This window comes from Thalassophryne amazonica, chromosome 5, assembly GCF_902500255.1.
Source record: "Thalassophryne amazonica chromosome 5, fThaAma1.1, whole genome shotgun sequence".
Taxonomy (NCBI): Eukaryota; Metazoa; Chordata; class Actinopteri; order Batrachoidiformes; family Batrachoididae; genus Thalassophryne; species Thalassophryne amazonica.
Window position 1 is genome coordinate 70,276,794 of NC_047107.1, and position 15,339 is coordinate 70,292,132.

Genomic DNA, 15,339 nt, shown 5'->3' on the forward strand with positions numbered 1-15,339 from the left:
GTTTAATATGCGCTTTGAATGACATATCCTGATCAAAAATGACTCCAAGATTTCTCACAGTATTACTAGAGCTCAGGGTAATGCCATCCAGAGTAAGGATCTGGTTAGACACCATGTTTCTAAGATTTGTGGGGCCAAGTACAATAACTTCAGTTTTATCTGAGTTTAAAAGCAGGAAATTAGAGGTCATCCATGTCTTTATGTCTGTAAGACAATCCTGCAGTTTAGCTAATTGGTGTGTGTCCTCTGGCTTCATGGATAGATAAAGCTGGGTATCATCTGCGTAACAATGAAAATTTAAGCAATACCGTCTAATAATACTGCCTAAGGGAAGCATGTATAAAGTGAATAAAATTGGTCCTAGCACAGAACCTTGTGGAACTCCATAATTAACTTTAGTCTGTGAAGAAGATTCCCCATTTACATGAACAAATTGTAATCTATTAGACAAATATGATTCAAACCACCGCAGCGCAGTGCCTTTAATACCTATGGCATGCTCTAATCTCTGTAATAAAATTTTATGGTCAACAGTATCAAAAGCAGCACTGAGGTCTAACAGAACAAGCACAGAGATGAGTCCACTGTCCGAGGCCATAAGAAGATCATTTGTAACCTTCACTAATGCTGTTTCTGTACTATGATGAATTCTAAAACCTGACTGAAACTCTTCAAATAGACCATTCCTCTGCAGATGATCAGTTAGCTGTTTTACAACTACCCTTTCAAGAATTTTTGAGAGAAAAGGAAGGTTGGAGATTGGCCTATAATTAGCTAAGATAGCTGGGTCAAGTGATGGCTTTTTAAGTAATGGTTTAATTACTGCCACCTTAAAAGCCTGTGGTACATAGCCAACTAACAAAGATAGATTGATCATATTTAAGATCGAAGCATTAAATAATGGTAGGGCTTCCTTGAGCAGCCTGGTAGGAATGGGGTCTAATAAACATGTTGATGGTTTGGATGAAGTAACTAATGAAAATAACTCAGACAGAACAATCGGAGAGAAAGAGTCTAACCAAATACAGGCATCACTGAAAGCAGCCAAAGATAACGATACGTCTTTGGGATGGTTATGAGTAATTTTTTCTCTAATAGTTAAAATTTTGTTAGCAAAGAAAGTCATGAAGTCATTACTAGTTAAAGTTAATGGAATACTCAGCTCAATAGAGCTCTGACTCTTTGTCAGCCTGGCTACAGTGCTGAAAAGAAACCTGGGGTTGTTCTTATTTTCTTCAATTAGTGATGAGTAGAAAGATGTCCTAGCTTTACGGAGGGCTTTTTTATAGAGCAACAGATTCTTTTTCCAGGCTAAGTGAAGATCTTCTAAATTAGTGAGACGCCATTTCCTCTCCAACTTACGGGTTATCTGCTTTAAGCTACGAGTTTGTGAGTTATACCACGGAGTCAGGCACTTCTGATTTAAAGCTCTCTTTTTCAGAGGAGCTACAGCATCCAAAGTTGTCTTCAATGAGGATGTAAAACTATTGCCGAGATACTCTAGTCTGATGCAGATGGGAAAGCGCTATATAAAGTGGGAGCGTTCAGTGCTGGCAGGTACTCAGCTCATTGAATAGGCTCATTTATATAACAAAGGGAGGAGGTTTGTGGCATGCTAAACTTTGGGGGGATTTTCACTGCAGAGTAAAGTCTGCTCTCTGGGCCTATGAGTGTTAAATGATCTTGGATCCATCATCTAATGTATTTCTGAGTCTCCTGCTGATGGCCCCTTCATGCATAGTGCGAAGTTTGGACGACATTTGGATGAAAACGGCGAAACAGCGCGAAACAGTTCAAACTTAGCGCACGAAACATTGCACTGACGAGCAGGCGTGCACAAATCCAGTGTGAGAGTTTGTGCACGTGCAGGTGTTCATCGAGCAGGAACAGTGCCAGGTGCACCACATGGTGCCGCCTATGTGGAAGAAGTAAAAACCAGCTGGTATGTTTGGAACCACATCACGCCGCTTATGTGGAATAAAAAAAAATAAAAACCAGCCGCTACCTGTGGGCCCACATCATGCTGGGATGCACCTTTCAAATCCTCTGATTCCCAGTCAGAGACTTTACCACTGAGCTACAGAGCTGTTCTTTGAAAGGTGTGGGATGCTGCCTCATATCAGGAAGGACATGGAAGTATTACAAAAAAAATTTTAAATCCCACACCATATAAAAACACCGCATTTATCAAGCAGGCAATACAAATATGATCCATCTTTTCCTCTGGTGATGACCCATGGTCATAGACATACAGTCATGAAATGACATGAATGAGAAGCAGTGTACTCTGATGTCCACATCTACTGGTCAGGTGCGGCCACTCAGCCACGTGCATGTTCTGCCCGACATGCGTGTCTTGTGGACGGCGCACCACAGCACATACACCGCATCATGTGGAACAGAGCTCACGTGGGTGACGTGACGGTCAGATCGCCTGCTATGTGTTCTGATCTGACGGTCCGTTTCAACCTGGGGGGCTGTCAGTGTCCGCTCCATGCACGCGTTCGCTTGCTGCAGCTTGTTGAAACTACGGCGATATAAGTTTTTATTTATGTCCACGTAAATACAGCAATCAGACATATGCGCCTCACAGTGGACACTTGTTGGTCCATGACTGTCCAAACACAGCAGGTGTTGTGTAGCTGGAATGTCCAGAATGACAGATCACCACAGCTGCTTCTGTTGGATGCCACACCTCCCGTAAGTGGAGCGCACACACCCATGTGTCAGTGTGTGTGTTTGCAAAGGCAGACTCGTGGGGAACTTAGGGCCCTGTCCCACTGGGGAGAGGATTAATTGCGCATGAATTGAATACACAAATTACAGGCATTCGTTGTCGTCCGCAACATAAAAATGGACAAAAATGACAAATGCCCCAGTATGAATTACGGATACATTAATAATATATAGCAAATATATGATGGAGCAATAGCTGGACTTGGACAAATTGATTGGAGTAAAGAAGCAGTGAACAGGGCAAGTGGTGACGTCAGCGGATCGCACCAGAGCGCAGCTCGTCTCAACGATTATAACAAGAAGTTAAATCTGTTATAAACATAGGAATAAATACTGTAACAGCTGCAGACAAGAAGGAAAAAACATGCCACTGTTTTATCAAGCCTTGACAATGTAAACAAGTCAAATAATTACCTTTTGAGACAATTCAAAATGCTTTCTGCAGCTGGAGCCATGCACGCGCGCACGAATGGCTCTAGCTGCAGCTTCCTCTGTGATTCAGGAGGTGATTAGATCTGTTTTCAACAGGCAATATACAGAATAAAATGATTAATCCGCCACAAAATAATTATTTTATATAGGCAGCGTCCAGCACAGAGCACGTGGCAGCCGGTAGAACAAAGAACGGCGTCCAGCTGTGAACACAGCGCATCTGATTTGCATCCTCCGCAAATCAGATGCAAAGCAGACGTAATAAAAATGCTTTATTCGTGGCCAATCTGTATGCAGTCGCTACAACTTATGTTAGTTCGTGATGTGGACATGATGGGCAGGCAAAATATCCTGTTTACACACTGTCCCAGTCCACTGCCAAGCCGCAAATCCCCGTCAGTTGCGGATATCAGCAGATGACGGCGAATATACAGCGCATAGATTGAGTATGTATTGTGTATGTATTGAGTATGTATGAAGTATGTAAGGCGGATGTCATCCACAGCCAAAATTTTGTGCAGCTCAAAAATCCTGGAAACGGAAAAACGTGCCTCTGCAGATAATTGTGGACGTGTGCGGGTGTCGGACGACTCATACAAGCATGTTTCACGCATATTGTGGATGTTAAGCGAATATGAGCCAATTTTGTGCGCAATCCATACGCAAATCCTCCTAAACGCCAGTGGGACAGGGCCCTTACGCAAATTTCACAGCAGTACGAAAGTGATTGTCTGCAGTCAGTTACTGTGCCAAGAGTGCGACTGGCACACATTTTCTAAGTGCCATGCAAGCGGTGTTAGATGTTCGTGTGCGTCACCTGGAATTTGGCTGGCACTTGCCGCGAGAGGGTGCGATGGGTTCGCACAGCACACACTTTGTCTTTCAGGCGCTTCTGTGCGCAAATAGTTGTAGCAACAGGTGTACGAGGCGTTGGCGGCAGGGACAACATTACACGGTTTGCACATGATTCCTGCATCATGCGCACTAACTGTGCACTTTGTCCGAACTTCGCACTATGTGTGAAGGGGCCCTGAAAAATAAACATTCGTGATGATATAACCTCTTTGGTTTCATTTTTACAGCTAAATGGTGATTACAGGCACTTGTCCAAATGTAATAAGTGCTGTGGTTACACATGTGCTTTCTTAGAAAAGAAATCGCCTGCATGTTTTTTCCACTGAAAGGTTTCCCCACTGTGGGTCATCTGAAGGTCCTCCCTCTGTATTTAGATTTTCCATTAAGATGCATTAGTCTTGCCCACAGTGGAGCAAAACAGCAGAGAGCAGGAAAGGGATCCTGCTCTGTTACTGACAGAGGATCAGTGAGGTGGCTCCTAACTAGGATGACTCATAGTGGCTTTACTGCAGGGATTCCCCATCTGGGCCTTTGAAATGCACAATGCATTTTGTGTGTGAGGCTGTGTGATGCTGCATAGCATCGTTGCTATTATTATAAGGTAACAGCTTTTTTTCTAATGGCTGTTTAAGGCAGGATATGAGCTATATTTTCTGTGTTTTTCTCAAAATTACAAAAATGAAAGAACAGTTGTGCCAAACACAGCGATCACTGCTCTGAACAAAAATAAATCACTCTAATCCGTACCTTCAAGTTTCTTGTCCAATATCTGTAAACTATGTGCAATATTCCCGTGCAATATGATTCCACAGTTGTATATAATTCTCATTTTACATTACTTAGTCCACATTTCATTTTATTTTATTTTATTTTACCTTATGTTTACATTAGTTGTACATATACTCTGAATAATTTACTGTTAAATTTCAAGATCTTTTATTTGGCTAAAAATTACTCGCACCACGGAAAGCACCTTTTTGGAGTTGCACTCAAATCTTGTAATGCAAATTACAATGACAATAAAGGCAATACTGATTCTGATTCTGATGAGTAAGACAGGTCAAATACATAGCAAGGAATCACTGTTGCCAACGTCTGCAGCTGTGCAAGAATCTTTGTTGTCTTTGTAAAAATGAGCACTGGACCGTTTTTCTTATTCTGAACAGCTCTCATTGTACACTACTTTCTTTAATATAAAGCAGTACAATCTATATAATTTGCTTTTTGATTTTTAAAAATTCCTTTAGCATTACTGAATTACTAAAAAACAAACAAACAAAAAAAATTACCACGGTATATAAAGGGGTCATATTTCTGACCTTTTCATTTAGCTAATATACAACCCCAATTCCGATGAAGTTGGGACATTGTGTGAGATGTAAATAAAAACAGAACACAATGATTTGCAAATCCTCTTCAACCGATATTCAATTGAATACACCACAAAGACAAGATATTAAATGTTCAAACTGATAAACTTTATTGATTTTGTGCAAATATTTGCTCATTTCGAAATGGATGCCTGCAACACGTTTTAAAAAAGCTGGGACAGTGGTATGTTAACCACTGTGTTACATCACTTTTCCTTATAACAACACTCAGTAAGCGTTTGGGAACTGAGGACATGAATTGTAAATGCCATGATTGGGTATAAAAGGAACATCCCCAAAAGGCTCAGCCGTTCACAAGCAAAGATGGGGTGAGGATCACCACTTTCTGAACAATTGCGTGAAAAAATATTCCAACAGTTTAAGAACAATGTTTCACAACATTCAATAGCAAGGAATTTAGGGATTCCATCATCTACAGTCCATAATATAATCAGAAGATTCAAAGAATCTGGAGAACTTTCTACATGTAAGCGGCAAGGCCGAAAACCAACATTGAATGCCCGTGACCTTTGATCCCTCAGACGGCACTGCATTAAAAACCAACATCATTGTGTAAAGGATCTTACCGTGTGGGCTCAGGAACACTTCAGGAAACCATTGTCAATTAACACAGTTCGTCACTACATCTACAAGTGCAAGTTAAAACTCTACTATGCAAAGCGAAAGCCATACATCAATAACATCCAGAAATGCCGCTGCCTTCTCTGGGCCCGAGCTCATGTGAAAAACTGATATAAACTTTAAAAGAGATAAGTCAGTAAAAGCCTTAGAGGCATTAAAATATGACCTTAAAAATCAAAACTGGGAAGAAGTTTATGTCAGTGATGTTAATGTGGCATACAACTCATTTATGAAAATATTGATGAAATCATACAATAAAAATTGTAAATTAATTGAAATTAGTAAGAAAAGAGTAAATAAACCATGGCTGACAAAGGGAATAAAAAATGTTTGTGCAAAGAAAAACTATTTATACAGGTGCTTTTTAAAATTGCAAACAAAGGAATCAGAACATAAATACAAAAAATATAAAAATAAACTATTAACAATAATTAGGAAACAAAAAAAAGATTATTACAGTGAAAAACTAAATAAGAGTAAAGATAATATGAGGGTAACATGGGGAATTGTAAAAAGTGTGATTGATAGTGATGGAATGAAAGAAACTATTCCAAATTACTTTGTTAAGGAAAATAAAGAGATACATGATATAAAAGAAGTTGCAAATGGGTTTAATGATTATTTTTCAAATGTAGGGTCAAGTCTGGTGGGAAATAAACCAATAATAGAAGATAAATTATGTACATTGGTAAATACGGTCAATAGTATTTTCCTGGACAATGTGGAAAAAGATGAAATAAGAAATATTGTAAAAAACTGTGTAAGCAAAAGATCAACTGACCATGAAGATTTAGACATGATGACTGTAAAAAGTATAATAGAAATTGTTATTGAACCATTTACTTATATTTGTAATCTGTCTCTGTCAACTGGGGTTTTTCCAGATGAAATGAAAATTGCTAAGGTAGTCCCATTATATAAAAATGGAGACAAACATAATTTTTCTAATTACAGGCCAGTATCATTGCTTCCACAGTTTTCTAAAATTATGGAAAAAGTTTTTGTAACAAGATTGGATAAATTTATTGAGAAACATCATATTTTAAATAATGCTCAGTATGGATTCAGAACAAAACATTCAACAGCTATGGCAATTATGGAACTAATAGAGAAAATATCAACAACAATAGATAATAAGGATTATTTTGTAAGTATTTTTATTGACCTGAAAAAGGCTTTTGATGTTATAGACCACTCAAGATTGCTCCACAAGTTACAACAATATGGAATAAGAGGTGTTGCATATCAGTGGGTAAAAAGCTACTTAGAAAATAGAAAACAGTTTGTTCAGATAAATAATACCAAATCAGAATTGTGTAACATTATTTATGGAGTACCACAAGGATCGGTACTTGGACCCAAACTGTTTATTTTGTATATCAATGATTTTGTGAATGTATCCAATGTGCTTAGCAGCATTTTATTTGCTGATGATACAACGCTGTTTTACTCTGGATCAGATATACAGGAAGTAGCACAAGTGATAAATACAGAGTTGGAAAAAGTTAAACATTGGTTTGATATAAACAGATTGTCACTAAATATTAATAAGACAAATTTCATATTGTTTAATGATAGAGCGAAAAAGAATAATGTGTCATTACAAATAGATGGAATGGATATACAAAGGGTAAAAGAAATGAAATTTTTAGGAGTCATGATTGATGAAGATCTTACATGGAAGTCACACATAAATTACATAAAAGGAAAAATAGCGAAAGCCATTGCTGTTTTGCATAAAGTAAAATATTCATTAAATAGTTATGGTTTATTAACACTGTACAATTCATTGATTGTCCCATATTTAACTTACTGTGTAGAAATCTGGGGATCAACATATACAACCTATATACAACCTTTATTTATTTTGCAGAAAAGAGCTTTAAAAGTGATTAGTAACAGTGGTTTTAGAGATCCATCTAATCCATTGTTTATTAAGTATAGGGTACTTAAATTTCATGATTTAGTCGATTTGAAAATATTACAAACGATGTACCAAGTTAATAAAAATATTTTACCAACAAACATTCAAAATATGTTTGAAAAAAGAGTAAGTAGTTATAAATTGAAAGGAATAGAAGTCTTTAAAAAACCAAGATTTAGAACCAAAGTAAAGGAAAGGAGTATTGCAGTAAATGGTGTCAAATTATGGAACAATCTTAATAAAGAAATTAAAGAATTAAGGTTGCTTAAATTATTTAAAAAACATATTAAATTAGATGTATTAAGTAAGTATGAAACTATGAAGTAAGTCAGTGGGCTGCAAGAAAGTCAAAAAAAAAAAAGTAAACTGTTAATAATGTTTGGAGTGTCTTAAGTTTAAATGTAACCTGTCAGTGATGTAATCTATTAATTAATGGTCATAATTATGAAATGGGTCAGTGGTATGTGACAAGTTAAAGAAATACAATCTTTCAATATATTGACTATGATGCTGTATATTGAAAGACTGTATTGTTAAAAGGGCAGAAATCATAAGACTTGTTCTTCTTTCTGCTCCTTTTCATTCTGGTATTGTGGTGCTTTTGTTTTTTGCTTTTCTGTTTTTCTTTTAAATGAATGAAATAAATATTTAAAAAAAAAAAAAAAAAAAAAGGACAGACGCAAGTGGAAAAGTGTGCTGTGGTCTGATGAGTCAACATTTCAAATTGTTTTTTGGAAATCATGGATGTCGTGTCCTCTGGATAAGAGGAAAAACACCATCCAGATTGTTACCAGTGCAAAGTTCAAAAGCCAGCATCTGTGATGGTATGGGGGTCTGTTAGTGCCCATGGCATGGGCAACTTACACATCTGTGATGGCACCATCAATGCTGAAAGGTACATCCCGGTTTTGGAGCAACACATGCTGCCATCCAAGCGTCTTTTTCAGGGATGTCACAGCTTATTTCAGCAAGACAATGCCAAGCCACATTCTGCGCGTGTTATAACAGCGTGGCTTTGTAGTAAAAGAGTGCGGGTACTAGACTGGCATGCCTGCAGTCCAGACCTGTCGCCCATTGAAAATGTGTGGCACATTATGAAGCGCAAAATACGACAACGGAGACCCCGGACTATTGAACAACTGAAGTCATACATCAAGCAAGAGTGGGAAAGAATTCCACCTACAAAGCTTCAACAATTAGTGTCTTCAGTTCCCAAACGCTTATTGAGTGTTGTTAGAAGGAAAGGTGATGTAACACAGTGGTAACCATACCACTGTCCCAGCTTTTTTGGAACATGTTGCAGGCATCCATTTCAAAATGAGCAAATATTTACACAAAAACAATAAAGTTTATCAGTTTGAACATTAAATATCTTGTCTTTGTGGTGTATCCAACTGAATATAGGTTAAAGAGGATTTGCAAATTATTGTATTCTGTTTTTATTTACATTTTACACAGCATCCCAACTTCAATGGAATTGGGGTTATAGGTTACCAGGTGTCTTAAAGATAAATATTCAAGAATGCAGAAATTGCAGATACTAATGAATCTGTTTTTGATGCTCTAAGAGCCTGTGGTCTGTGGCCCCCTCAGGGGGGTGCCAAAGATCACAGGGTGGGATGGTCCTGTTCTGAAGTTGTCAAAATTACAAGTGCATGTTAGTTAAAGACACAATACCTCACTTGCTGGACAATGAAAAACAATTAAAAGATCACAGATTTTCTTTGGATGAAGCAAAGAGAAGGGTGGGGGAGGGGGGGGAATATAAATTACTGTAAAGCAACAACAACAAAAAAAAAAACAATGAATTCCTTTATGATATGCTCCTGCCCCCCACCCCATGTCAACCTCGAATGGAGTAAGCGGGTATATAAAGTGAATGAATTTCTTAATTATTTCGTGCTCTGTGTGTGTGTGTGTGTGTGTGTGTGTAGTCAAAAGAGAGTGGTGACTTGACAGGCTGGAGAATCATTTTGGGATTACTGGGAGTGCCCTTGCATGGTTGATGTCATATCTGATCAGTCGTTCTCACTGTGTTTTGTACAATAACACTACCTCTAACCTTAGTGACATGAAATTTGGGGTTCCACAGGGGCCAGTCTTAGGCCCCCTGTTTTTCTCCCTTTATATAAGCACCCCTTGGGCACATATTGCGGTGTTTTGGGATTACCTTTCACTGCTATGTTGATGATACTCAGTTATACATGCTGATAACTGCTGGTAATCTCACCCACATAAAATCCTTAGAAGATTGCCTTGCATCAGTGAGAAGCTGGATGCCAAGCAACTTCCAACTTTTAAACTCTGATAAGACTGAAATGATGGTTCTTGGTCTAGTGAGACATCGGCATCAATTTGACCAGTTTACGCTTAGCCTAGGCTCGCGTATCATACATCACACTGACAAAGTGAGGAACCTTGGGGTAAATTTTGATCTTACATTGTCCTTTAACCTCCATATTAAAAATATTACAAGGACTGCTTTCTTCCACCTGCAAAATATAGCGAAGATTTGTCCCATCCTGTCTGTGGCTGATGCTAAGACCCCGTTTCATGCATTTATCTCTTCTAGATTGGACTACTGCAATGTTCCATTTTCTGGTTTACTGCAGTCCAGCATTAGGGGTCTCCAACTGGTTCACAATGCTGCTGCCAGACTTTTGACACAAAGCAGAAAGTTCGACCACACCCATTTTGGCATCCCTTCACTGGGTTCTTGTCCCAGTGAGATCTGATTTTAAGATTCTGCTACTAGCCTATAAAAATTGTTCACGGACTGGGACCTCCCAACCTAGCTGACCTAATTAAACCCTACATACTGGCCCGGACTTTGTGTTATCAGGGTGCAGGACTACTTTGTGTCCCTAGGGTGAATAAAACATCTGCGCGTCACAGAGCTTCTCTTATCATGCCTCTGTTCTGTGGAATGATCTCCCTGCATCAATAAAACAGTCAGATTCTGTACAGACTTTCAAGTCCAGACTTAAGACACTTATTTTCCTTTTTGTATGGATAGCATACTGGCATAGTATGTTACAATGCTTTTTACTCTTTTAATTCATTTTATTAGGAAACGGAGCGTGCTACGGCCTCAACTTTACATTCTGGTTCTTTTAGTAAAGCTTAGGGCTAGCGGCCGGCGATCACCTTAGTATTTCTTTTGTTTCTCTTGTTGCTTAATGCTGACAAATTATACTGTATTTGTTGCCTTTCTGATACCTGATTCTTATTTTTTCTTTTCTCTCTGTCTGAGGTGCGGCTCCATCCAGAGATGGGTGTGTTATCTGTTCCGGAAACCCTCCTGTCCTGGGCACAGGCAACATTTCCTGTGTATTCATTTTAGCTCCTGTCACAGTGGCGTATTCGTAGAGCTGCTCATTACAGCATATTGTCTACGCTGTAATGAGCAGCTCTCCGCCCACTTCACGTGGAGTTTTTTCTCAATACACAGCAGTATGTTGAGGGCTACGCGCGTAGGACGGAAGCACAGCATGGAGCCTTCACGCGAGTACACGCAGCGCAGTGCTACTGTCCACTATTGTGAGCCCGTCCACGCTTCAACACGGTACTGTACGCCATTTCACATCTCCCTGTTGTTCTTCTGGAGCTATAAATACTACAGATCATTGCTTCACTTTATCATACTGGACTCATTATATGAGACTGTTCACTGTGTCGTATCGTTTCATAAAAGCTCGTGCGCGCTCTCTCTCTAGAGAGAGAGCGCACGTGCTATCAGACTCCTTAAAATAAGGAGAGGGAGACCGCACGCACTATCAATAAAAACGCTCTCTCCCAGTTTAACGAGTCACAGCATTTCGTTCAGGGCAGCCACCACAGCCAGACTCAGCAGCATCTGGACACAAAGAAAGTGATCCACCAAGACAAATAATAATAATAATAATAATAATGTTAAATGACTGTTTTTGAGCCGCACCACACCATGCAGTAGAAGCAGAGTACACTTCCACAGAGGCAGAAAATAGCACTGAACTGGTGTGGCATGGCACATGCAACTGTGTGCACACATTAAAATGCGAACACAAGTATGAACGAACACTGAAAAAGGCTGAGTACATGTGTATTTCGGGAGTATTTAAATGAAAACACAAATGCCGCAATGAGCAGCTCTACGAATACGCTAATGTGACAGGGGCTTTTGTGAATTGTTTGTAATTGTGTCTGTAGCATGGCCCAAGCAGAGGGTCACCCCTTTGAGTCTGGTCTGCTTGAGGTTTCTTCCTCAGAGGGAGTTTTTCCTTCCACTGTCGCCTGTGTGCTTGCTCTGGGGGTCGGTAAGGTTAGACCTTACTTGTGTGAAGCGCCTTGGGGCAACTTTGTTGTGATTTGCCACTATATAAATGAAAATAAATTGAAATTTAAAAGGCTGAGGCCTTTGTTCAATACCAACATGGGGTCTCCAAGGAAAAAAGGTTTGGAACCAGTGAACTAAGAAATGCGTTTCTGGGCCTGTTGCTTCAAATGGAAAGGAGGTGTTGGCTGTCATACGAGAAGTGACTTCTCTCGCTTACTCTCCCACATACTGCACTGGAAAAGAAAAGGTTCTGTGTATTAATTCGTTTTAAATGTGCACATCAATGTAATGTAATTATTGTATGGCTTTTGCCTTGCAATATAGAGCGCCTTGGGGCAACTGTTGTTGTGATTTGGTGCTATATAAATAAAATTGATTTGATTTGATTTGAAGTCTCTTTGAATATGATGCCACAAGCTTGGTGCACCTATCTCTGGGCAGTTTTTCCCGTTCCGCTTTGCATAACCTCTCAAGCTCGATCAGGTCAGCCATTTTCAGATCTCTCCAGAGATGTTCAATCGGAACATTCAAGGACATTCACGGAGTTGTCCTGAAGCCACTCCTTTCATATCTTGGCTGCGTTTTTAGGGTTATTGCCCTGCTGAAACTGCTGCCCCAGTCTGAGGTCAAGAGCGCTCTGGAGCAGGTTTTCATCCAGGATGTCTCTGTACATTTCTGCTTTCATCTTTCCCTCAATCCTGACTCGGCTCCCAGTTCCTGCCACTGAAAAACATCCCCACAGCATGATGCTGCCACCACCATACGTCACTGTAGGGATGGTGCCTAGTTTCCTCCAAACATGATGCCTGGCATTCACACCAAAGAGTTCAATTTTGTGTCTCAAGGTCAGAGTCCTTCAGGTGCCTTTTGGCAAACTCCAGGTGGCCTGCCATGTGCCTTTTACTAAGGAGTGGCTTCCATCTGGCCACTCTACCATAGAGACCTGAATGGTGGATTGCGGCAAAGAGGGTTGTCCTTCTGGAAGGTTCTCCTCTCTTCACAGAGGAATGCTGGAGCTCTGATAGAGTGACCATCGGTGTCTTGGTCACCTCCCTGACTAAGGCCATTCTCCCCCCTATTGCTCAGTTTAGATGGGCATCCAGCTCTAGGAAGAGTCCTGGCGGATCCTGACTTCTTCCATTTACAGATGATGGAGGCCAGTGTGCTCATTGGGACCTTCAAAGCAGCAGAAATATTTCTGTACCCTTCCCAAGATTTGTGCCTCGAGACAATCCTGTTTCGGAGGTCTACAGACAATTCGTTTGACTTTATGCTTGGTTTGTACTCTGATGTGCACTGACAACTGTGGGAATTTGCCCCAGGTGGACTTCAGTTAAGCTGTTGAAACATCTCAAGGATGATCACTGGAAACAGGATACACCTGACCTTAATTTTGAGCTTCACGGCAAAGGCTGTGAATACTTATGTACGGTGTGATTCTTTGTTTGTTTTTTTCCTATTTTAATACATTTGCAATATATTACACGAGGTCTGTTAGAAAGTATTGGACCTTTTTTATTTTTTTCAAAAACCTGATGGATTTGAATCACGTGTGCTTGCATGAGCCAACCTTGAACCTTCGTGCGCATGCGTGAACTTATTCACGCCTGTCGACTGCATCATTTTCTGGTAAGCAGCCTTTGTGTGGGACGTGTGCAGTGTGCTCGGCGGATTTTCATTTCAAGGAAAAAGACGGAACGACTGGAGCAGTGCCGCGTCAAGTTTTGCCAGAAACTGGGCGACAGCCAGGTGGAAACCATTCGGATGATTCAGACAGCTTTCAGTGACTTTTCAGTCGTGTGACTATCCGAGAAATTGTGGAAGAGTTGGGCATGTCACAGCATGTCCTGTGAGACTTCCAACACGGAGGTGCTTTTGCTCTGCCGTCAGCAGCTTCGGCATGAATTTCGCCGCCACTCTTTTCGTGGCCAAATGTTCTGTCACAATGGAATGTGCCGAAAAAGTGCTGATGTCCACCTCTTCCGCAATTTCTCTGATAGTCACACAACAGATCGTCACCGAAAGCCGTCTGAATCTTCTGAATGGTTTCCACCTGGCTGTCGCCCAGTTTCTGGCAAAATTTGATGCGTCGCACTGCACACGTCCCACTCAAAGGCTGCTTACCAGGAAATGACGCAATCGACAGGCGTGAAAAAGTTCACGCATGCGCACGAAGGTTCAAGGTTTGCTCATGTAAGCACACGTGATTCAAATCCATCAGGTTTTTGAAAAAAAAAAAAGGTCCGATACTTTTCTAACAGACTCGTATTATATATATATATATATATATATATATATATATATATATATATATATATATATATATAATCTTTTTTTTGAGGGGAAAAAAGAAGAATGTAATACAATTTGGAATAAGGCTGTAACATAACAAAATGTGGAAAAAAGTGAAGTGCTGTGAATACTTTCTGGATGCACTGTATTTTCTTTCTTTGTTCTGGCTCTACATAATGTAAGCACAATGTAAAAATATTAAATGTTGATGCAGTCAAATGGTGATATTGAGCGCTGTATTAATTTCCTCTGTGAACTGTTGTGCTTTGCAATCACTACACGTGACTAAAAATACGGTTGCAAAGAGATGAACAGATGTGCACGAACTGGCTCTGCTTGTGTGCATCCTCCGTATCTTTATTACAGAAACAGTAATCCATGTTTTTTATGTGCAGCTTTATTTTGTGAGCAATATGTCTGCAAACTGTTACTGTGTGTGCGTGCAAAGCAGACGTTACACATTCCCAGAGTGTCAGTGCATGCTAACGAGCCGCTGACGTAGCTGTTGAGACAGAGCTGTATTTAGACTCACTGGTGTTGATGAGAAACTGGTTGGAGACTCCAGGATGGTCTACGTCGTGAATTGCACTGGCAAAGATGGCAGCAAGGATCTCGAGGTCTGTGAACACCGCCTGAAGAAACGGAAGAAGGAAAAGTGCTGATTAGAGAGCCAAACAGGAGTGGGGGAAAAAAAATTCTCGCAAGTAACGCCCATTGATTGGACTTGGACTCAGAGTATGATTGAAGCTGATTGTAGAAGCCTGTTTGTGTAT

At 40.0% G+C, this 15,339-nt stretch overlaps 1 protein-coding gene across 5 annotated transcripts in view; it reads right to left on the bottom strand.

Moving 5' to 3' along the window:
* The window catches only part of pde4d (phosphodiesterase 4D, cAMP-specific), a 769,874-nt gene that overhangs the window by 16,775 nt on the left and 737,760 nt on the right, over positions 1 to 15,339 (bottom strand). For all 5 annotated transcript variants that reach the window (XR_004560795.1, XM_034170507.1, XM_034170506.1 and 2 more), the window contains one exon: positions 15,099 to 15,198. Coding sequence is in view for 4 of the 5 variants with exons in the window: in XM_034170507.1 (XP_034026398.1) it covers positions 15,099 to 15,198 (100 nt within the window). In the remaining variant the exon portion in view is untranslated. The remainder of the gene's footprint in view (positions 1 to 15,098; positions 15,199 to 15,339) is intronic.